Source organism: Protopterus annectens, chromosome 8.part0 (genome assembly GCF_019279795.1).
Source record: "Protopterus annectens isolate FY-2018-M chromosome 8.part0, PAN1.0, whole genome shotgun sequence".
NCBI classification, from domain to species: Eukaryota; Metazoa; Chordata; order Ceratodontiformes; family Protopteridae; genus Protopterus; species Protopterus annectens.
Genome location: NC_056741.1, coordinates 1,330,353,629 through 1,330,377,972, shown reverse-complemented (window position 1 = coordinate 1,330,377,972; position 24,344 = coordinate 1,330,353,629). Strand labels below are relative to the sequence as shown.

The 24,344-nt window shown below is 40.8% G+C and overlaps 1 protein-coding gene across 1 annotated transcript in view; it reads left to right on the top strand.

Moving 5' to 3' along the window:
* MPZL3 (myelin protein zero like 3) overlaps nt 1–24,344 on the top strand; it is a 135,380-nt gene that overhangs the window by 47,869 nt on the left and 63,167 nt on the right. The window contains exon 3 of the mRNA XM_044080876.1: nt 7,351–7,561. Within this exon, the coding sequence (XP_043936811.1) occupies nt 7,351–7,561 (211 nt within the window). The remainder of the gene's footprint in view (nt 1–7,350; nt 7,562–24,344) is intronic.

Here is a 24,344-nt window from a genome sequence, read left to right as displayed (position 1 = left end):
GGTTCTGGCAAACACTGATTGAGAGGCCTTTTTCTTAGTGTTTGTTTTGAGGCCCATGTTCTCATGGCAGACCACATTGCAGGGATCCGTGTACAGTAGATACTGGAAAGGGAAGGGTCTGTCATGGAAGGTTCTTCATTTCAGGAGCTTAATCTTGTTAGAGAACACCAGCATATGGCTCTTTGGCTTGCCTATCTAAAGTGAATCCTTTGTCCTTCATCCCCATGTAGAAAATTGAAGTAGTCAAGAGAAGAATTGCCATAGTCTTCAGAAAACTGTAAAAAAACAATTTGTCTTGCTTTGTAGCTATAGGGGAATTAGGAGATTTTAAAAAAGATGTCCGGTACAAAATAGAATTTTCAGCCAGCCTTCTGCCTCACACAGTTTGGACGGTATCTAGGTCCTTTTAAGCAAAGCATGATTTCCTCTAAAGGGATGGTTACTCGAATTATAGAGGATGTCCATTCTTTCTTCCGATGAATATTTACTTATTCCAGATCCTTTAATGTACACCAGAAAGGATATCCACAGATGTCATTTTGGGATCTCCAGGACATTGAGAATAGTATAGGTGTGGCTGTTGGTTTCTCTTTACCTCTGTGAAAGTCTTCAGATCCAGGATATCAACAATCAGTAGAATCTTTAGTATTTTCGGTCCCCATCCTCCAAGAGGTTTATCAGTTTTCAGGTTCCAGGTTTATCCTCCATAAATATAAGATTATTGGTGGCAAGCATTTCATTCTGCAGGTAAACCTTTCCAAGCCCCCCCCCCCCCCATTCTAATAAGCACTATAGCTTCACCAGATCTTTGTTGCTACCCCTTACTGTCAGAGGTGTAAATGGCCCCAGCCAACATTTTCTGTGATTTCAAAGAGAACTCCTAGGTTTCATGAGTGATTTAGCTTTTATTACTCTACCATGTTTATCTTCCAGAGTTCTTTTCCAGGCATTTGATTTAACTTCTCCAAATTTTACCTCAGAAGTCTTTCTGTTTCAGGCCCTGCCTTTGGTGTTCTCGTTGTTACCTTATTTTAATTAAGTTGAGCTTTCCACAGGTGTGATTTTCTTCCTCAATTTTATTTCCTTTTTCAATTCAACCCTTAAGGGGTCGTGTCAAATCTTTTCATAAGTGAGCCTTCCCAGAATAGGCACACCTTGTACACTTATTGCTTTGGGAAGCAGTACAACATTCAGGCCTGTTTTACTTTTGTGGAATTTTCATTGCCCACTCTTAGAGTAGAAAAAGAACATGTTAAATTGTACATGCTGGAACAAACGTATATGCCCATTTTTCTTCGGAGCCACTGCTCTCTTCATCTTCCCCCTAAACAATCTGTTAGCTATCATAAACTGAAATTTATAGCAAAGGTTTCTCTTGTTCCCTTATCTAAACCCGTAGCCATGGAGGAGCTCATTTAGAAAATAAAAATCAGTGTGGTTGATAGTTTATAGGAACTTGTTTGGTTATTTTCACCTGTTAATAGTTTATAGGAACTTGTTTGGTTATCTTCACCTGTTAATAGTTTATAGGAACTTGTTTGGTTATCTTCACCTGTTAAGAACAATCACCTGTTAAGAACAATTTGAGTCATTTTCTTCTAGGTCAAACAGGGAAACCATCCCTGTCTAAATTTCATTGAGGCCTGTTATGACAAGAGCCAGCGGCAAGTAAGAAGTGGAAGTAAATTGTAAGGCTTTTGTTCCTACACATGCACCTAGGAACATTTTAGATTTGCCAGTCCTCCCTACCAAATCCCTTAAGGAAGAAACTGAAATACCCAGAGAATATCCATTTGAACACAGTGAGGGCATACGGAGGGAACACAACACATTCCAGCTGAGAAATTAAACAAATAATATTTTGCTGTGGGATGACAGTGCTACTCACTATGCCACTTCTTCCCTCACTTGAATGTTGTTGTTGTTATAATACATTGGCAGAGGCCTTGCTTTCACACTCAAGGGGGCAACTTTGTAGTCTTCTTTTCTCCATCTCTTAGGAGACATGGACTCTAGATGAGCTTTCCTCTGCTACAAAGATGCTTTGGAGTTTTTCATCAGGAATACAGTGTTGCTGGTCGTAGAAATGCCAGCATTACTCCCCTCGCATGGCATTTCTGTCTCCCCTCTTCAAACCAATGCCTCCTCACTACCTTCACCCAGCCAGCTGATTTCTTCCTCTTTTAGGGCAGGCTGACTTTCATGATGGATGAGAACCCTATGGATGATTGTTCCCAGTCTGACATAAAACCGTATCAGCCCATTTATTCCCTTGTACTGAGAACCAAGCATTAGGGAGTAGCCAGTGTAGAAATCATGTGGCTTTGCCTTAACGCCTTCAATTTCAGCAGCAGGTAAACTCCAAGTGCCTTAATCCTGGTCCTAGACAGCCTCCCTAAGGGCAGATTCTAACCTTCTCTGGACAGCCACTGCCTGGTGACATTTTCTTCCCATGCTTCCCATGCCTGGTGACATTTTCTTCCCATGCTTCCTATACCTGTACACTGGCATTTCCTAGTTTAGCCAGTAGGAGCCAGCAGTTCAGCAAGGCTAGTTGCCTGTCTTCCCCCAGGATGTGTGATTCAGCATCAGTTCCTAACCTCCACTCTCACACTTGTCCCATCCAGGGTCTGAGTTGCTGAATAAACTCTGGTCACCAGGGTCATAGTCATGGCTTTACCCATTTACACAACAGACCTGGTCCCTACTGGCATGTATCTTGATGTCAGGATCTTTGTCGGTGTTGACTGCTTTGATGCCATTTGCGACATCATATGAATAACAGTAACTTTCCTTGAATTGAGAGTACACTTAATGTAGATGTTTTTGATGAGTATGCTGCTGGTACTGATGATGGTTTCAGTGCATAGCTTGATACCAAGCTGTTTGACATCAATGGTGGGCTCAGCTCTTATGGCCTTGGCTTTTTGGCATAGATTCTCACAGGACTGACGCAACCACTGGCATGCATATTAACATAGTAGTCACTTTTGCACTGGTTTTCTCTGATACTGTTTTAGCTATTGATTCTTGCACAGCATGTCAGATTAAAGCAGCATCTACTTGAGCCCGCAGCATTATCTCCTGTTACAGAGCAGGTCAAAGAGACCACAGACCTTCTGCAGCTCCTTCCCTGCCATCTGTCTAAAATGGATATCTTTCTTCCCTGCTGATTCTTCTGAAGGTACAGAAGAAAGCCACTTGCAAAATGACTCGCATAGACCTTCCATCAGAATTCCCCCATGTCAGACTTGGAAAAGGAGAGGGATGCTGTCTCCTGCGTACTGCCCTGATGATCACAAATTTAGTGCATTCTTGGTGCTTATGAGACAGGGGGGGGTTTATACCTCTCAACCTGCAGATATTGAAAATAGTAACAAAGGCCCTTGAAAAAATGGAAAATCAGCTAACAAGCTGGACATCTAATTAGCATAATATGTGAATACCAAACAGCACATAATTATTCCCGCTTCCAGTAGGAATGTGGGATACTACTCTGAAACACATATTTAAATATGGAAAATTTTAAAAATGTATTAAAGGAACTGTGCAAAATCTGTAGACTTTTTCTGAATCAAAACTAAATGACCTTGAGTGGTAGAATTTGCGAAACAGTTAAAAGGGAGTTGTAAGATGTGTGTCCTCTTTTTAAATTATTGCTGTCACTATATATTTGTCACATAGTATGCTTTTCTGTGTAATAGACAGCTTCAAAAAGTCACATGTAATGAGGGGGATACAGAAAATTGTATGAAGGAGTAAATCAATCCTGAAAATATGGACATGCTAAATCAAGTCTGAAAATAGGAATATTGCTCCAAAAATGGGACAGTTGAGAGGTCTGCATTAATGTGGCTCCTATTGCCAAGAATGCCATCTTATTCTTTCAGTCATGAGGACAGTGGAACTTCTGGTCAGAGACATCTAAGTCTGATTACCTTTTCTCTGTGGCTGCCTTAAGCAGCTGGGCTCCGAGCTTTATCAGTCAGATAGGAAAGTGGGTATCTGGATCCAGAAGCAATGTCTCTGGGGGTGCTTAGTTTTCCTTTGCTCTTAATAGAAACAGTTGCCTGATGAGTCATTAAAAGAGAAACTGCCAGTCTAGTATAGCATACCTTCATTAGGTGGCAGCCTTATGATACAGGTCCTTTACAACACTTCAGAAGGTTTGGCCAGAAATGTGGGATATGGACGTTTTGTTGTTCACTAGCACGTGTTACTCTGATTTCACTGAGGGAAAGGTTTATGACCTCTTGAAAATGTGGAAATGTGGAAAAAAAGAAGGCAAAACCCTTCTTCACGGTTTACTTATGCATTTAGTTTCAATCACCATAATTATTCCTTTTCTAGGATGCAAAGGAGACCGCACCAGATGAGGTTCAGCTGCTGTGCATAACACAAAAATGACCAACAGTCTTGAAGAAAATCCATCAGCTATGCTAATTTCCAGAAGAGTCATGGACCCAGAGACAGGGTTCATCTGCAGGCATCTGATAGCTATACCCTATCTACAGGTATATAGCAGTACCCTTGAAGCTATGACTGACTCTGTCTTTGTATGGAGGAAGTTAGTGGCTACATGTGCTTCCACCTGTTTGTATGAGTGTCCATTACCAGAAATGTTTGGATGAGTACTCTCATATTCGGAGAACCCACAGTGCTGTTTTGACACACCCATTTCCACCATCTTCTTCTTTCCCTTCTAAGAAAAGAAAACCATGTTGAGACGTCTAATAACTCAGCTCATTGTTAAATAAAATAGTTTTTTTTATATTTTATTGACCTGGATGATATGGTCAAATATAATCTTTCAAGGTTCTACAGATATGATAGTGTCCCTTGCTTATCTGAGATAGTTAGACAGGCTTACTACTTGTAGACCATTGTGCCATATCTTTATTTGTTTCTTGACTGTAGAGTTTAGCTACAGGAAGATTGTGAAGTGTTTACTCCATGTGCAGTTAGCAGTGGGTTTTGTCCTGTTCCCCTGTGATTCTAGGGTGGACAAGGACTTTACTTCTTTGCCTTCATTATTTACTGCTTCTTCTTTGACCCTAGTATTGATGCTGATATTGAAAAGTATGGTAAGCAACCTGCAAGTGCTGGAGGTGGTGCTGATTGTTGCATTGACATCAACTATGACAAAGATTTCCATGCCACATCTGGCTATGTTGATGCCGTCTGCATTAATTCTGTTCTGCGCTGATTTATTTGACAGCGAGTGTTTTGTTGGTCCCCACTGTTAGTCTGAGGCCTGGGTTGACTTTGGCAATGACACACTTGGTGTCATTTCAACACTCCTGACTCCTTAGCTTTCCACAACTTAAGACAAAAGACCTTGGTGCTAATCTCTGGCCTGCGTGACCTCATGATGACATTTGGTTGGGAAAGTCATTTGATCTCTGCTAACAATGCCAAGTTTATTGATGTGTGCCAGTCGATGTCAATACCACTCATTTTGTTGTTGATCTCTTTTTTTTTTTTTTTTTTTTAAGCCAAGCATGTTCTCATGTTGACTATGACTTTGATGTTGCAGACTAATTTGCAAGGGCCTTTGCTACACTTGTGTTGGCTCTCACCTTGGTCTGAAGCACTTTTATCTGCTTCTGTGCTTTCTTGATCTTCCTGATAGTGTGCATGCTTCCATTCGCTTTTGGTATTGCTGCCTCCTTGGAGTCTTCCCCACTGAGGAATGGCAGGAACATCTTTGCACGAGGAAGCATTTTGACTCCCCCTTGAAGTTCCCCTATGCCAATCACTGGTAATAGGATGCAGGAACTTCCCCAGCATTTCCCGCATGAATGACCCTAAATTCTGTGAAATACTTGAGATGGTGCAAAATACTTGCAATCACTGGAGCTGCCTAAATAAGGCTTTCATACTTCAAAGTCTAGTGTTCCATCCTGTAGCTCAGGGTACATGTTGAAAAGCATTAAGTACCCTTTATAATAGTTTTATACATTACAGATTTGTTAGCTTTAAGTACTCAGAATAATTTTCGCTATTGCAGATTTGTTTGTAGAAATGAACAACAATCTTTCTTTGCAAGGAACATCATGGTTTGAACAGTGATCTCAGAAAAGGAATCTTTATTACCTTCCAGGCCCCCATGGATGTGTTTATTTAATGCAAGCACTGACCCAAGTAATACCTTCCCAAGCTTCATGAGTATTCCTTCTGTTTTATCAGTCCTGCATTGCTTATTACATTTTGTGGCATATTTTCTGCATTTTAGCATATCTTTGTAGCATCAATGTACTCCATATTTACAGACATGCTTTGTTATTAAATCAGACACAAATTTTGACTCATTCAGGTTCTTTTGCTGTCCACTTGTGCTGAGGAATTTTCAGTTCACCTGCAAAGACAGCTTCCTTCAGAGGGTCCTGTATAGGCATAACTACTCCAGCATTCTCAATGACACTGATTCCTTCTTCTCTCAAACTTCTAGGAAGGATGCACCCAAGACAACATTAGGACAGATTTCTCCATTGCACTGACCAGACTTTCCTTTCTCCTAAGAACAGGCTTTAGTCTTAGTGGGACCAAAGCAAGTTGTACAAGTAAAAGTAAGAACACAAAGTACTACACCTTTCTGATTGCTGCTGTACATTTTCATGATGGATGTCTAGTAAGTAGCCAAAAATCAGTGCATTGCCACTGAGATATATATCAAGACTGGTTCTTATCATTATATTTATATCTGATTATATGAAGAAGACAGAAGAAAAAGGTTGATCTGTGCGATTATTCCACCTAAAGACTTTTTTTGCAAAAGATTATTGGTAGGATCTGTTGAATGCCAGTGGTGTTTGGTTACAGAATGACTGTGGATTAAATGGTAGCAGATGTCATTCTTTCATTGCAAAGAATTTTTGTAAAGTATACCTGTGTACTGTGCTGAAAATCTCAAGATAGATATGTACATGCAGAGTCACTAGGTGAATTGAGCCATTAAGAGAACCACGTGTGCTACATTCACTTCATAGGAGTGCAATGGGTTATGATATGCATGTGTTGTACAGTTAGTAGTCTGGTATGACAGTGACCTCCTTAAACGGAAACAGAGTGTAGTACAGCGGGAAGTTAGATGATTCAGATTTCTCTTAAGTATATATTGTTTTTGTAGAAGGGGCAGTGAGTCCCTAGAATGACCCGCTTATGAAAATGAGGATTTGTAGGACAAAAGCATGGCTTTAAGATGGACTGTTGAGAAGGTTAAGGGAGGGGCAGCTGTGTATGGATCAGCTACAGCTGTCTGGTTAATTGATGCATTGCCAGAGTTCATCAGTTTGTTCACATGCACAAAGCTTCATAAATATTCTTAGAAAAGTTCCATTTCTGTTTCAGATCTTTTATTACAGCTCCAAAGAATACCCAGTTGAAAATGGACATTTTAAAAATCGTATTTTTTGGGCTGGTGATGTTGCTAAAGGAGATGCTTCCATTTCCATCAAAAACTTGACACTGAAGGACAACGGAACATTCAGCTGCCATGTGATAAACCCACCAGACTGGCATGGTAGCCCTGGCCTTTTGGTGCTCACTGTTACTGAAAGAGGTAAGAGTTACATTTATTATACCTGGATATGACAGGAAGGTAGGTTTGTCGGGAAAACCCAGGTACTTTAGAGATTAGTCTTTTTTGTTTTATGTAGACATCCAGAGTATTAGTTTAGAAGTAGTGATGGGACAATGATGCTAATGTTGAGAGAACAGTGGCCTTAATGGGACAAGGGGATGTGTAATTTTTCTTTATCTGCAGGCAGCATCTGCCTGTGTTTGTGGAGTGGATTTTTCTGGGCTATACAGACAATGCTTTTAGAGTGATTCTGCTTATCCTTTTGAGTGTGCAGAATCTGGAACAGTGGACAGTCTGACCTTGTGCACCCACACTGATCCATAGCCTTTATTTGTAAAAGGTGAGTACTCTTCTCCAGAGAGGAAGTGGCTTGCTGTTTTGGCTCATGCCAACCTCAGTAACAGGTGTCTGATGGTAGTGTTAGTGCATCTGATTAACCTAGATGGATTGGTGTAATTGTATGTTTTGTGTGCACCCCCATTTATGCTTTTGTACAACTGGAGCTGTGGAGTTTAGAGAGAAGCAGAATGTGTTTATTATGTTCTAAACATAGTACTACCTGCCAAACTACACTGTATAGACTTGACTGATTATATCATAGTTTTGTTTTGTTGTAAATATTTTCTCTTCTTTTCTTTCCTCTGTCCATCCAGCTACACCAGTCTCCTGGATGTCTGCCCTATAAAAATGCCACTGGTATCCCCTGCCCAACATGTATTAGGACACTGATTGAATTATTCCAGGGAAGTTCAACATATATCATAGTCATATGGAACAATTCTTTAACAGGTGTCTCTAGGAGCTCCATAGGAACCCAGGATCACAAGAGTTTGGCATCTATAGGTATCCCCAGTACCAGCAATCTGTGGAAGCAGGGGGTTGGCCATTGCCTTCCAAGCTCAGAAGACTTTGTTGCTTTTGTCAGAGGTGGAATAAGTAGTCATGACATCTGGTGTTGATATTCCAGTGTCTGTCTAATCTTACAAACATTTGAGGGTCCCTGCATTCTCTGGCTGCAAACTTCCTTTAGAGGCAGATTTCTAAATACAAGTGCTTAACTCCTTTGAAATCTCAACTGAGCTTGTTTACAGTTCATAGTACTTTTTTCCCTGATGTTTAGAGTCTGAGCCAGCAACTTCTTTGCTCATGGAGTACCATTTTTTTCTGTGGTTTAATGTTTTCATTTATGGGTGGTTGGCCCTAAGGCTGAAACATAGTTTCACCTCACTACAAGGATCTGTTTTGTATGTGCATGTAATGTGTGTGACTGTTGTGCCTAGAAACCTTGAAGAGGGACTGTGTTGCAGAAGTATGACAGTAGGTGGTGCCAGTGATTCGACAGTCCTTTTTTTTTTTTTTATCTCCTTTTCATTTTAAGAGATTCGTCAGTGAATTGTTTTTGTACATGCAGCTTAAAGCAGCAGCACAGTGATACCAGATAAGATGCGGTGATTATGTTATTTTATCTGCGTTGTGTGTTTGGATAGCTGGGATAAATTGTGTGCTGCTGTCATAGCTCTCAACCTCTTTACTCTGACGTCAAGGGCAAAGATCCAAAACTGGGGATATATTTTATTTATTGGTATTATTCTCAAAATGGCTGGAGTACAAGGGAGTGTATATTATTTTCTGAACACGATATCTTTAACTATGTAATTACTTTTGCTGTATAGGGCAAAATTATGAGGCAAATCAGTGATACTTGAGAGCTGTGGCCGCATTTCTCCTACATAGTTATGACATAGTGTTGATTTTTTCACTTTTAAAACGTTTGAGTGTGCCACTTTTTCATCTGTTGGACTGTACTCTTTTTATTTTGACAATGCTAACATTTTGTATTGGATCAGTGAAAAATATTTAAAAACATGTAAATTAGGACAAGTATTAAATCCTTGAGGTGGTTTTAAAGAAACTGTGTTGGAAATTAAGTAGCTTGCTTGCTTGTTCCACATTTCCTAAAGTATGTTGTCACACTTCAGATTAGTGTGAACGTTGATTTGTTAAATGGTATGGACGCTTGAAAAGGACATGACTGATTTGAATCCCAGCAACACTCACTACATTACATGTTTCTCGGAACCAGATTAATTTTGTATGTCCTGTAAGAAAACATGCACACAAGTGAAGTAGACATAAGTGTTTCATTAAAAAAATATGATGTTTGACAAGGGGATGTGTGTTTTTGAATCCCTGAGACAGTAAGCACCTACTGAGGAATAATGACACTCCAAATTATATTATGTGGGAGCCATTTATAATATTGAAATACTAAAATGTTGAATTTCAGTATCTCGAGACTATAAACCCGAATGTTTAAAATAGCGAAAGTTCATAATCGCAAATTTGAATATCTTGAATTTGTGGTTATGGCCTTGCGCTACGTGATGTCCGGGATTGTGTGTTAATGGTGCGCGGTGCCTTGTGTGGATCTAGGTGTTTTGTCAGGTAAGTGAGTGTTTTGTAAGGGATTTGAGTGGGGGTTAATGTGTGTTTGAGTGTGCTGATATGTTTGATGTGTGTGTGAGGGACTGGAGAATGTGCGAGTTTGCTTTTGTTTCCTGTTTGTACGATCTCGGAGTTATTGTATATATGTATATAATATAAAGTGGGGGGGCTTGCCCCCCTGTTTGTGTGTATAAGTTGTGTATGTTTGTATTTTTGTTTATGTTATGATGTGGGTGTATGTTATGATGTGGGTGTTGTGGAGAGAGAGAGAGAGAGAGAGAGAGAGAGAGAGAGAGAGAGAGAGAGAGAGAGAGAGAATTCTGTCATTATAACATCCATGTGAGACAGATGCTACATATATATTCTGTCATGATAACATCCATGTGTAATTCCCATGTTAATGTTAAACCAGTGACTTTAGTGTCATTATACATTGCAATACTCTTACATTGTGTATAACGGCTTCATGGGATTTATCTTCATATTGCTGGAGTCTGAACACTTGTGTATTACACATTTGACAAAAAATTGTCAGCATTCACTATCATAACAGTTAAGACCACAAACCCACTCTTAGCTGTTGTGTTTAAGCTTCTGTACAGTTTGCTTACTTTTAAGTTTTCTGTAAAGCCTGTTAATGGATGGAGCATTTTCCAGTAAGCCACTCACCTTTTACTGCAATGCAGATGGTAGTCCACTTTTCTTACTGAATACCTTGCTTGGGACTGCTGTAATTCCATGTTACTGAAGCACATTTCCATGAAATGTAAATGGAAGTACATGACTAAGTGTACAGATTACTTGTATGCATTTGCTGGAACCACATTTTGCTGACACCACTGAAAAAATGCAAAGTATGAAGCTGCAAATGTGGTCCAAGTTATCATAGAGAAAATATTTGGGTACCAAGTGAAGGAGTAATTTTACCATCTGGATTATGCTTTACAATTAGTTAAGAAGGTTTATCACTTTGGATGTCTATTGTATAGCATGTGCCTTGTTTTCTTTATGCCTATTGAAGGTTGCATTGCACAAATACATTTCAAAGACAGCTTGAAAAAAATGCAGCTTTCCAAAATAATTTATCAAAATTATAAGACTGAAATTAAAAAAAAACATAACATTGTGGAGAGATCAAGACCTCCATGTGCTATCCTGATGAGAAGCTTTGCTCCTTCTATATCACCTGTAATTATATTATATTTGTGTAATTTGAAATAACTGCTAGATTGGCTGTGAACAAACAAGTTACTGCACTTGCTTCAAATTGCATAGACCTTGAAGCTAGAATAATAATTAAGGGGGTTGTGGGGCAGATCTTCCTCATGGGGGGGGGGTGCAGAGGCTTGCCTCAATTTTGTAGCTTATGGAAGGTGGTGGTGGCATCCTTTAGTCTTTGTAAAAGAACATCTAAAAGCCAGAAGCCAAGAAGACAACTTGGGGCAAGAAATTGCCCATACATTGCTATCTATGGTAGTTAATGTAATGTTATTGGAATTTGTCATATCTAGTCAGGATCCACTAAAGAGTATGAGGATTTCTGACTTAATTCCAAGATGTAAAAAACAGGCCGCTATAGTCAAACATTGTGATCACAGTGAGTACTACAATGGTTATTTCATTAGCTCAGTTCCTTAACATGATCACGCTAATGCAATGTCTGCACCTTACTTTACTGAATCATGTACTGGTAAGCATTGAAAACACACACATAAGGTTCACCCTTACTAGGCATGCAAAAGTATATCTATGGATAACTTGTGCACAGCTGTTTTTTTTCTTATTAGTAAAGTTGCTTGGGATATCATTACTTCTTTTAAAGTTACTTTTCTTTAATTGTTCTGATTTAAGAAGTATGTTTCTTCCTGAAAACCAGTTAATACAAGTACTTTTCTTTTGGAATTGCTTTCCATTTTATTAATTTCTCTGAATATTCAGTTTCCTTTTCAGATGCATTATTTCAGCGTAGTGTTCTGTGAGAAGTATTTTCTTTTTGCATGTCCTTGATGTAGTATTTTCATGCATTTTTTCTTAACTGTCTTATTTCTTAGCCCCCTGAGCCACCTTTAGCTCACAAATTTCACTTGGCATCTTACTGGTAGTTGCAGTAGTTTGCCTGCACATCCTATCAATATTTAGAACACTTTATTTGCCAAGCTGTTTACGCTTTGCATATTTTTTTAAACTTCCATGTTTGGGGCTTGGTGTTTTACATAGTTGTGTGTCTGAAGTGTGTATGCATGTTTGGTACCCTACATAAGCATCCCATAGTCTGCTTGTTGTTGGAATTGGTAATATCCAGGAAACTGGTGTGTGGGTGTGGGCGCACATCATGGAGGGTTTTGGCAGAGTGCACCAAGGATGGTTTTTGCAGTGCGCACAGTTGGCAACGTTGTGTACATTGTTCAGCTATCATGCCACATAACATAATAGGTTCATTGCCCATGGCAGTGGAGCAAACTGCTTGAGTAACATGAAGTATGGGACTAGGGTTACAGGTAGATGAGGAAGGATACACTCTATGGCAGCCTAATCGTATGTGCATCCCCATTGCTTCACCCCTTATGTTGCAGTTGCAGCACAAAAGTGCTGTCTGCAAAGATACTTCTGAGTGCCTAGTAAGTTTTGATAATGGTGCACTTTTGTGTACTCCCATGTACACAACCACAGAAGGGAGCAGTTGAGTTTCACATATTTCCAGAATATGGTAATAAAGAAATTTGTTGATGTGGGAGCTCAGCAGTGGCATCACTGTGTGGGAGGGTGGGCCTTCTATAGTTGTGGCATAGTGCTTGCGTACGCTGTACATACTACTGAGATGTCTATCCTTTTTCTTCATTTTAAAGTTCCTTGGAATGCTGCTCCAAGTTATGGTGATGATGATGATGTTTCTCAGCTGCATTATGCTGAGTTAGTGCATCACCATTTCTTGAACCTTTATGTACTTGGTTTCACTGGTTATGTCCCTCTGTAAATCCATGACCCTACTACATAATATAGCCCATAATTCACAGGTTTGTGAACTCCGGACAATCCTGTGAATCCCCACTTGCATAAGGGCTGCATATCTGGACTCTTTCATATACACAGTTATATATATTGTAATAGAGCCATAACTGGCTTGTCTAGTGCCCAATGTAGTCACATTCAAGAGCCCCTCGAGCAAAAGTCCATCATTCCCACACCTGGTTATGGCTCTTCCCCTCAGGAACATGCCAGCAAGCTGATCCCTGTCTATGCCCCTTAAGTTAAAACTAAGGAGCAAAGACACACACACACACACACACACACGCACACGTCCACTCTCCAGTCTGACTTGCACTTCTCAGGGGCAAGTAAGCAAGCCGGGTGGACTTGCATATATAACAAGAATCTTGCTACAGTTTAAATACCACACACTGAGCAATGAAGTGCTTCAGCCCTAACCACTAATGCACTATTTCCCTATAGAGCTCCCTGACATCTTGTGTCCAGGGGCGGCTGCCCCTTCACTCCTCTGAAGCTACATTTCTGTGTCGTAACTGCATTGTGTATGAATCCATTTATGATTTGTGCTTAACAATTGTATGTGGTTTAGATCATATACTACCCCAGCACCATTATGGACATTGTTCTTGAATCCCTTTCATTGAAAATGCAAGCTCAATGGGGAAGTTAACTATGCAAACGCTGACTGAGTAAACTACTGAACATCAAGTAAATATGTCCAGATATTAATTGAATACATGAATCAAAAAGATTTGGAAAAAATGCTCTATCATTTTATGACTTTCAGGATGACTGAGTGGTTTAAGGTGCCAGATTAAACTCCTTCCGTAGTTGATGGGTATTTTGGTCTCCAGATAGAGGCATGTGTTCAAATCCCACTTTTAACCACTATTTTTGGATTTGTGGTTGTGGGTTGGCTTAATAGTTAAGGTATTTACTTCATAGACACAAGGTACAGGGTTTGAGTCATACCTTTCACATCTCAGTAAAGTTGATTGGGATATCATTAGTTCTTTTTCACAGCTTATTAGTAAGGCTGTGATGTCTAGGTCCAGGGATGTGATCATTCTACTGTATTCTGATTATTGATTATTATATAGGCATGTAATAGTCTGCAGACTGATCGCCTAGTATTTTCCTATGAATCTTGTCAGTTTAACTTATGAGTGAAATTAACTCTGTAATAAAGAAATCATCTTTCTTAGTCTTTACCAGTGGAAACTGTGATGCACCAAATGACACTGTTATCAAGACAGAATGGAATGCTGTTTTCAGTGATCCAAATAAATCTGAGCAGGATACTTGCAATGAGTTACTTTTACATTTCTGTGATGGCAGAAGGAGTTAATAAGCCAAACTACTGTGTCCTTTAAGCACATTTAGCATTCTGCCTTCCCTCAACTCATATCCTTTTCCTTACTCTGTCTCCACTGTGTCCTTCAGAGGGACACAGGCCAGGTGGAGAAAATCTCCACTATTCACAATGGTAGTCCATTCAGTGGATATTCGTTGTATTAGTTACTGTTGCATTCATTGCTTTTGAGATTCTTCCTGGCAGGTTCTTGATGGCTGGCCTGACTTTCAGAGCTCTTATCTTCCCGCTAATAGCATCAGAAGACTCTCTTCCAGTCAGACATTAAGACATCAGTGGTATGAAGAGGCATTGCTCTAAATCATCTTCATGTCTTGCACCAATTTATGTGTGTTACATGCAATACTCTGTGCCATCAGTCTGACCTGTTGGCCTGCTTTCAGAGTCGTTTTTTTTTTTTTTTTACTTTTGAGATTGTATCTTTCTAAGTATCTGGTAGTGAAAGTAGATTTTCTTGAGGGAAACTACAAAGGTCCATAGAAACTAAAATTTGAAACTTGGGAGAGTTCATTCCTGATGGCCTTCCATTTCACTGTTGCAGTATTCTTTACAATAGGGATTCCCTGCCAAGGGCAGCCTGACATCCAGCCAGTATACCAAAGCCTTTAGGTTACTTTAATGCATGCTGTATGTCATATGTATGCTCCCCACATATAGTGTAGGGTATAAAGGTGACAGCCATGTACCATCCACAGAACTTCTGTGCCACCAGTCTGAACATTATTGTTTAATCATTGGTCTGAACGCCCGCTTTGTTGCTGGTTCTCCAAGCCATTTCAGATAAGTGCCTCATTGGGGTTTTTGATCTCATCTTTTATTTTTTCTTTGTTTGGGGTTTCATGTTATCCAGAAAGGGTAAATGCCAGTGCGGGAGACAGAGTCCCCATAAAGACCGTCAGGAGCAGTGCTCATTTTGTTTCGGTGCTTCCCACAACCATACATCATGTTCCATTTTCAGGCTTTCATCCCAAAAACTCTGTATATTCGAGTTTTCTCTTTGGCCTTGTATTTAAAGAACCAACATCTTAAGCTTTTAGCAAAAGATACTATAGAGGTAACTTCCCGCTCTGAGTGTCAGCCGTCTGTAAAGACAGCCAAGAAGTCTCTGCCTGATTCTTCCACTATACCGCCTCTATCAGCAATCTCCCGAGGTTAGAGAAAGCCCAGAGGATCATCCAGCTCCTCCTCTGGATTCTTCTGCTGCAATCCCTGAGGGATGGATCCAGCCTCATGCATGTCCCTGGAGGTTTTGCAAATGTCCAGTTCGGACATTCAGGGGGAACCGCAGCTGATTATTACTAAAGGGCCTAAGGGTGTTCCTCAGATTCATGTTAGAGAGGAAGTTCTGACTATGATTGTGGAATGTCATCTGGAGTCTGAACCTTCTACATTTTGCAGGGCAGATGTCCCTTTGAAAAAGAAACAAAAAAACAAAATATGTTTCTCCTGCTCCTAAGGACCCACAGAGTGAATGGCAGAATTTCACTCCGGGTTTGTTTAATGTCTTTTTGGCTTTGAAACCTCCTCAAGGAGTTTCTGTTCCTGCTCCACCTTGGTCCTCACCTCCTCTTAAAAGATGTAGGGAACAGAATTATTCTGAGGAAGAAGTGGATTTACATGAGGAATCCCTTCCTTGTTCATACCAGCTTCCTTCTCCTTTAGACTGTGGTTCTGAGGAGGAAGAGTCTACTAGTCCTGACACTCCTTTTGAGGAGATTTCCTTCAGGGGACACCATTTCCAGGATGATAGAAATTTTGTTGTGCTCAGGTTTTTGAGGTGTAGAAGAGGTATTATGAGCTTCTGCAAATGGACTCTCCCAGACCTTCTGCTATTCCTCCTGTTTTGGTTGCCTTTTCTACTGCATCTCAGACTCCAGACTCCCGACTCCCAGCCCTCTGCCCCAAAAACCCTGATAGATTTTACTGGGTGTCTGGATATTGCAAGTTCCTTTATAGATGTCCTTCTGTTGATCCCTGTGTGGTGTCTGTGGCATCTTGATAAGTCATCTCAGTTACTGCCTTCTACAAAGCTTCTACCTTCTGATAAAGACAGTTGGACTACGGAAAGGCTAGGTAAGAAGCTTTATACCTCTGCTGCCTTGGCGTTTATGGCTGTCAATTACCAGCCCCATTTGTTGAGATTTATTTTGGCTCTTCTTTCTTAGGCCGGTCAGGTTATTTCTGACCTTCCTGATTCTGAAGGAGAGACTTCTGCCCTCTCCTTGTTGGGAGCAACTTCTCAGGTGGCTCACCATTCTATTATGTGCAGTTATGATGTGGCAGATGCTTCTTTCAGAACTGCTGCTTTCAATTTGTGTAATGAGGAGATCAGGGCCAGTATTAGCATTTTGGGGGCCCCAGAAATTGTCTAGTTGGGGGGGGTCCCCCCTAGGCACTTCAATCTTTTAGTATCACCCTGTCACTGTCACCCTGTCACTGCCACCTTCTTAAGCAACCTTTTAGTTCATGCTGCAAACTTTTAGGAGTTGTACACACAGACTGACCTGTAGCTACAATGTTCATACAGTACAACAGGCCTGTGTACCACAATATGTTTACATATCTTATAGAGGAACATTGATAGTTACTGGCATTTACTTACAACAATGATACATTAAAACAACTAATTGTACAGGTCTGGACTTAAGTGAAATGGTGCCCTAGGCCTACTGTTTTAGTCCACTCTCTCTCGCACACGCACACACACCATAGCAATACTAGTTTTGTATTTATTTCAGCAAATAGCAATACGTTGTGCAGCACTTGTACTGCTACACCAGATTAGTGAATGCTGTTTAGCAGTCATCAGATAGCAGCAATGGTAAGTCACTATTATTTACCACACTGAGGCGTAATGCATACCTGTCACTCTCTCTTATTTCACAGACCTTCCATGATTTTGCTTATAATTTTGCTTTGTTCTTTGTAAAAATTTGATTTGCTGGTAAATCATTCAGGATTATAGGCAGTCAGTAAATCCAGATATCAGAGTTTTTACTTCCTTTTGTCAAAAAAATGCATGGTGATGCAAAAGGTGTTATTCTTCTAACTTTAAGTGAATTAGAGTAATATTTAAAAATCATTCCTGATTCTGAGCCTTTATTCTGCTATTGTTTTTGGTGTTGTGCTGAATTTTTCAGCAAAGAAGTTGACAGTTATAGTATCTGGTGTTCTACCAGTATTTATAAAACTCCCTGAAAGAAAAAAAAACATCCCTGAAGCTAAAAAACATCAGCTCTTAAATCCAAGATTTGCACTGAGATCAGTCACTGTGGGCCGCTGATCTGTCTAGTGCTCACCTTGCTTATGTTCATTATTGGCTTTATCCTAAATTTATCCTAATAGGGTCATATCACAGTCCTGCAATTAAACAGCATAATCAGGAAATTAATAAATTTTTCCTCATTTTCCCCAAACAGCATCAGCTTTTGTGGGGCCCCCACACAGTCGGGGATAATTAAGGAGGCCCCCTTGCAGCCACAGGTATTGCAGGTACCTGAAACTGGCTATGTTGTTGGTTTTTAGTGGAGAGAATATCCACCAGCAAGGTTAAAGTCAGGGACAGTATGTATGTGGTAAAATATTTAATGGAATTGTGAAGCCTGTTACTTGATAAAACACTGTTGCTATAACCAAATCTGTCTTTGAATTTTAAAGGAGGTAATAAACCAGGTAGGCAATAACTGTTGTATACAAGATTGCTGTACTAGCTTTTGTCAGCTTGACAGAAATTTTACAAAATATCAATATAAGATAACTTATTGTCTTTGGGGCCCACCAGGAACAGGGGGCCCCCAGCAACCACAGATTTTGCTGGTGCCTAAAGCGGGCTTTGGAGGAAATATTCCCGGCTTCAGCTTCAACCTTTACCTAATGATGATAAGGCTAAGTTGACAGATGCTCCTCTGGATAACAAACACTTATTTGTGCAGCTGCTGCTGATTTGTTTGTCCCTTCAGGATAAGGACAAGGCCTTGCGGGAACTTAAACATGTTTTGTTTGTCCTGTGCCTAGGTTTCAAAGAAATTACCCTAATAAGCTAGCCTTTGTTCATAGGCAGTCTTGACTTCCTAAGGGTAAGAAGGCTGGTAAGAGGATTCCTCCTGATAAAGCTATCCAGAAATCTCTTTCCTGAAAAAACAGGCACTGTCTGACTGTCTTTTTCTTCTCCGCCACATTCCTCTTTCTCTTCGTCTTTCCCTAGCTCTTCCACTTTGCTTAAAGATTACTCAGGATTCCTGGGTCTTTCCATTATCCCCTTAGGGCATTACATGTTCTGAAAATCTCTTCCCCCTTTCAGGGGCATTCCTCAGACCCTTCAGGAACAGTTGGCTTTCTTTCCACGGGTGATTCTGCATCTTTTTGACTCTGGGAACTATTCAGGAAGTTCCAGTTTCTCAAAGGGGGAAGGGGTTTTACTTCAGAATGTTTTTGGTTCCCAGGAAAGGGGGCACTTGGAGACCTATTCTAGACCTCTCTCATTTGAACACCTTCCTGAAGGTCCCTTCCTTTTGAATGTTGTCCCTTCAGGCTTTGTTCCATCTGCTGCTTCCTCAGGCTTTTCTAGTGTCTCTGAACCCCAGGGATGCTTATCTTCACATTCCTATTCATCCCCTTTTCATGAAGTCTAAGTTTCTCTGTTGCTTCCTGGCATTTCCAGTTCTCTGCTTTGCTCTTTGACTTGTCTGCCCCAAGAGTATTCACCAAATGCCTCGCTCTTATGATTGCTTTTTGCAGGATTAGGGGGTTACAAATCTTTCCCTACTTAGGCGATCTGCTTCAGGCATCCTCTTCAGAGATTCCTTTGCAGTATCTTCACTTTGCCATTTCCATTCTGCAAAGCCTGGGGTTCACTATAAGTTTCTAAAAGTTCTTTCTGACTTTCATAGGATTATGTATTTCTGGGGTGCAGGATCCAGACTATTCCAGTGATGGCATCCCTGCTTCCTCCCAAGGCCTTGACTGTCATTTCTCTCTTTCAGTCCCTTCTTTCTCTGGCCTTCATCACAGCAAGGAAGTTTCTAAGAGCTCTGAGGTTCATGGCCTCCACCACTCCTATGCTCCCTTTTGCCAAACTCCACATGAGAAAACTTCAGTGGTTTCTGAAGTCAGTTTGGCTTCAGCATTCTCATCTCCTGGGCTACTTAGTTCCTGTTCTTCCATGCCTCAAGCTGGAATTTCAGTGGTGGATTCAGCTGTTGACTCTCAATCCAATGCTCCCTTTTTAATCCCCTCTTTCCTCTCAGGAGCTGTCCACAGATGCTTCAGATGTGGGATGGGAGGCATCCTTCGGTGGTCTAAAGGTGCAGGGTCCTTGGTCACCTCAACAATGGAAAGGCCACATCACTGTCAAGGAGATGAGAGCTCTTTTGCTGGCTCTTCAAGCTTTTCACCCTGTGTGCTCCCCAGGGACTGTCAAGGTGTTTACAGACAATACCACAGTGATGTGGTATGTCAACAAGTGGGGGTGGGGGGATCTTCTCTCCTTTGCCGGTTGGCTCTTCTTGTGTTTGAACTAGCCATCCAGTACCATGAGACTCTTCAGGCAGTGTATATTTCCTGAGGTTGAACATTGTGGCAGACTCTGAGCAAGTCCATAACACAATCCCATGAGTGGATGCTTCACAGGGATGTATTTCTATACATTGTCCACCAGTGGGGTACTCCCCCTTTAGATCTGTTGCCTCTCCTTTGAACAAACCACTTCTTCTTGTTTGTGCCAGAGTCCCAGGTCCTGTGGTCTGGAAGGTGGATGCCCTCTTTTTTTTTTTTCTTGGAAGGAGATGTTTCGTTATGCCTTTCTTCTCCTTCCACTCATTCCAAAAGTCCTGTTCAAAGTACAACAGGATGCTCCCAAAATCTTGCTGAGGACTCCGTTTTGGTCCAGACAGCATTGGTTCCCTCTTCTGCATTTATCCAAGGGCAATCATCACGAGTTACCTCACAGGGTGAATCTACTCGCACAAGACAGGGAGTCTCTTTATAGAGCCTCACCTGTCCACTCTTCAACTGACACTGCAGGTGCTAGATATGCTTAGGATCCTGCAGGAGGCCAAGAAACCCACATCTAGGAAATCCTACTTATCTAGATGGAAGAGGTTTTCTGTGTCCTGTCTTTCCTGTAACCTGGATCCACTTTCTGTGCATGTTTGATGTTCCTTTGGTTCTATCTTATCTGTGTGAGCTGCGCAATGCTGGGTTGGTTTATTCTTCTGTTAAGGCCCACTTATCAGCTGTCTCTACTTGTCTGCCTTTATCATCTCCTTTAGCTTCTAGTTTTGAGGATAAACAATTTCTTAAATGTGTACTTCATATTAGACCTCCTTGGAAGCCTGCCCCTCCTCTCTGGGATCTTAATTTTGTTTTAGAAAAATTGACCCAAGCTCCTCCTAAGTCTGCAGCTTCTTTGCAACATTGCGCTTGGAGGACTGTACTTTTGTTAACCCTTACTTCTTTCAGACGTGCCTGTGCTTCATGCCCTTATGGCTTGTCTTCCTTTCTTAGTTTTCCATAAGGACAGGGTGTCCCTTTGTAATAATCCTTATGTTATGCCCAAGGTGTTGAATGAGTGGTCGCTAATTAGTCTATTAATTTGCCCACTTTTTCCCATCTCCGCAGTCTGCTAGTGAGAAGGTTCTGGACACTTTGGATATGGATAGGCAACTCTGATCTTATTTGGATAAGACTGAGTTTTCATAAATCTGATAAACTCTTTGTTTCCTTTCATCCTAGAACCTTAGGTTTGGCTGTTTCTAAGCAAACCGTTTCTTCTTGGATTTGTAAAGCCATTTATTTTTGTTTTGCCTTCCATGGCAAGAGCATTTTTGCTTCTATTACAGCTCATTCTACTAAGGCTACGGCTTCTGATGCATTTTCCAAGACTTTGGATACCAGCACTATTCTTGAGGCAGTTACCTGGTCTTCTATGCATACGTTTACCAAGCACTGTAAGTTAGATGTGGTTTCCAAAGCTAGAGCTGGCTTTCGTGCAGAGCTTTGCTAGTCCATCCTCCTCCCTCTCTTCTTCCTGAAGTTTGGCATTCTCCCTATTATAAAGAGTACTGCAACAGTGATGTGGAAGGACATAGTGCAGCTGTGTAAGATCTTACCATAATGGTAGATGTACTTCTCTTCACTGTTTCAGTATTCACTCCCCCTCTCCTTCCCCTTGGTTCTGTTCACTTCTGGATGTACTAATTACCTCTTTTTTCCTTGGACTGGCGTTCCTACTGGGGCTGTCAGTTCTGAGGATGGTATGTCTGGACATCTCCTTTATGCCCTAAGCTATATGCAAGGAGCATACGTGCGACATATAGTGTGTCTTAAAGCAACCTAAAGGCTTTGATGTACTGGTCGGACATCAGGCCGTCCTTGGTAGCAGATCCCTATTGTAAAGAATACTGCAACAGTGAAGAGAAGGACATTTACCATTATGGCAAGATCTTATGCAACTGTACTTTCACCTCCTTGCCCTTTGGCATGTCTCCTGCATTTGTTGTATTCACATAGTGCCTGACTTCAGGAATAGTGTATTGCAGGACCAAGGGCACGCCCATCTATTCTTACCCGGATGGTTGCCTGATTTTAAGGTGGATTCATTGGATTCCGTTCAAAAGGCCTTGTAGCTTGCCTTGACACATTTTCAGGGACTAGTTCTGTCTCCCTCTAAACCTTTCCAAATCCCACCTGACCTTTACCAGGAAAATGCTTCTCACAGGAGCATTATTGAACACATAAAAGGAGAGCCTTTCTCTTAGACAAGGTTATTTTGTGGTCATGTTTTCAACAGGTAATTGTGTACAGAGACACAATCACAGTAATGAAATTCCTTAGAATTCTTGAGTACTTAGCTCTTATGTGCTGATGGTTCCTCATGTGAGACAGTATATGAGAAAACTGCAGTGGTACTTCAGGAACATGCAGTGGCAGCACTTCCAGTCTCTAACTGCAATTCTCCTTTTCCTTGTATAAAGAAGGAGCTGTCATGATGTAATAATCGGGTACATGACAAACTAGGGATATCTTTCAAAGTGACCCAGACAACCCAGACCCTCACCACAGACTCCTAGGGTACTGTCTAGAGCCCAGACTGGAGATCTGTGGGTCCATCATATATGGAGCAAGGACACAAGAAAAATATATAAATGTAAAGGAAATGATGGAAGTTAATCTACGTAGTCTCACATAACATTTATACAATTTTGGGGTCACTGCACTTTTTACAAAAAATGGATAGAATATTGTCTTACAAGTAGAACCCAGGAAATTAGGGTAGGTGTTTGTCTTCTCCAAAAGACCTGTTACTAGTGGTATACCCCATGGTTCAGTGCTTGGGCCACTCCTCTCTTGCATTTTCTTCTCTGAAGTCCGTGCTAATGTTAAGTGTTTATGGCTGACCAGGACTGTGGATGACTTTACTCTTCAGAGGACACAAAGATCATCCAAGAGGGCCTTTTCCAAACAAAAAGCTGGTGTCTTAACTATGAGCTATAAATAAATATAAAAAAACATCAAGTAGTCTCTCTCATCACGCACAACATCCCTTGTAGCTAGTACAATGACAACACACCCCCAAAAATCGATCTAGTAGTTAGGGACGTGGATACTTATGTGGACAAAAACCTGTTCTTCAGTTACCATGTATACACTGTTATAAGAAAGTCCTTTTTCATTGCACTGTTTATTAGTAAGGCTATGGTGTCTAGGTCCAGGGATGTGATCATTCCACTGCATTCAACACATATTATGTTGATCATTGAGTATAATGTTCCCTTTGGTGTGTACTTGTCCAAGCACTTAACAGAACGTGAATAATCCCAATGCTTTATCACCCAGAAACTCATTAACTATACTGATTGTCTCAAAGCCTTCTTCCTTTTCTTGGTATCATACAGGCTGTTGAGGGTTATCTCTGCCTTGCATACAGAGCCTCAAGAGACCTTATCTCCTCAGATCTTCTGCACATCCACAAATCCAGTGGTGGCATAAACACCCTCTCAAGAGATGTTAATCTCTTTGACAGCATAAATAGAACATGTTGGAGGGATAGGTGTAGATCACAGAGAATACCACTTCTTTGGAATCCTCTTTCTGTCCACATAAAGCAAAGTACTTCCTTACACTGCTGAAACATACTCTGGATGAATCCATGGGAAACTGCAAATTCACCCTTGGTTTAGCACCAAGTATAGGGGTAACGTAAATAATCTGCCTGTTTCTGGGTTATTCACATTTAAATTCCAAAGGCTAAAAACTTCATGGGAATGCAAGACTAGGCTTTTAAAGATCCTCTTGGATCAGTAGCCAAGGAAGTTACCTATAAACTTATGAACTTATAGTTGATCAGGGCTCTCTTTCTGTGCTTTTCTCTGAAACCCTTGATCCCCAGAGTATTGTAAAAAATGGAGGAGAGTTCAAATATGCTTTGATAGTACCTTTTTGTCCTGCTCCACACTAGTTCGTTCTTTTTCTGAACCTAGCTAGGTCAGAACCAAATCTGTTGTCTGAGTGATTGGACCTGCTGACTCAGAAAAAGAGTTCGTTCTTTACGCAATTCTGAACGCTCTGAGACTGATGGTTGGATGATCCTGCATCCATCCTTTCAAAGTATATGTTTTCAGAAGACCTGATAAATACTGTGAGGGAGACTAGGAAACCAATCACAAGGAAATTGTACCTAGAAAAGTGGAAGAGATTGTTCTTCTGGTACTTTGTTAGATACCTCTACAAACAAGACTGCCTTGTGCCTCTTTCAAGGTACATGTTTCAGCTATATCAGTTTTTCTTCTTGACCCATTTGTACTCAGTGTTACCAGTAAAGCAGTTTTTGAAGGGAGTTCTTAATCTCACACCACCCAAAAGAGACATTACATAACTTAAGATCCCTAGTGGAGTACTGGTAAAACTCATCCTGGCACCACCTGAATCACTTGGTACACTTTTCCTTAAGTATCTTTC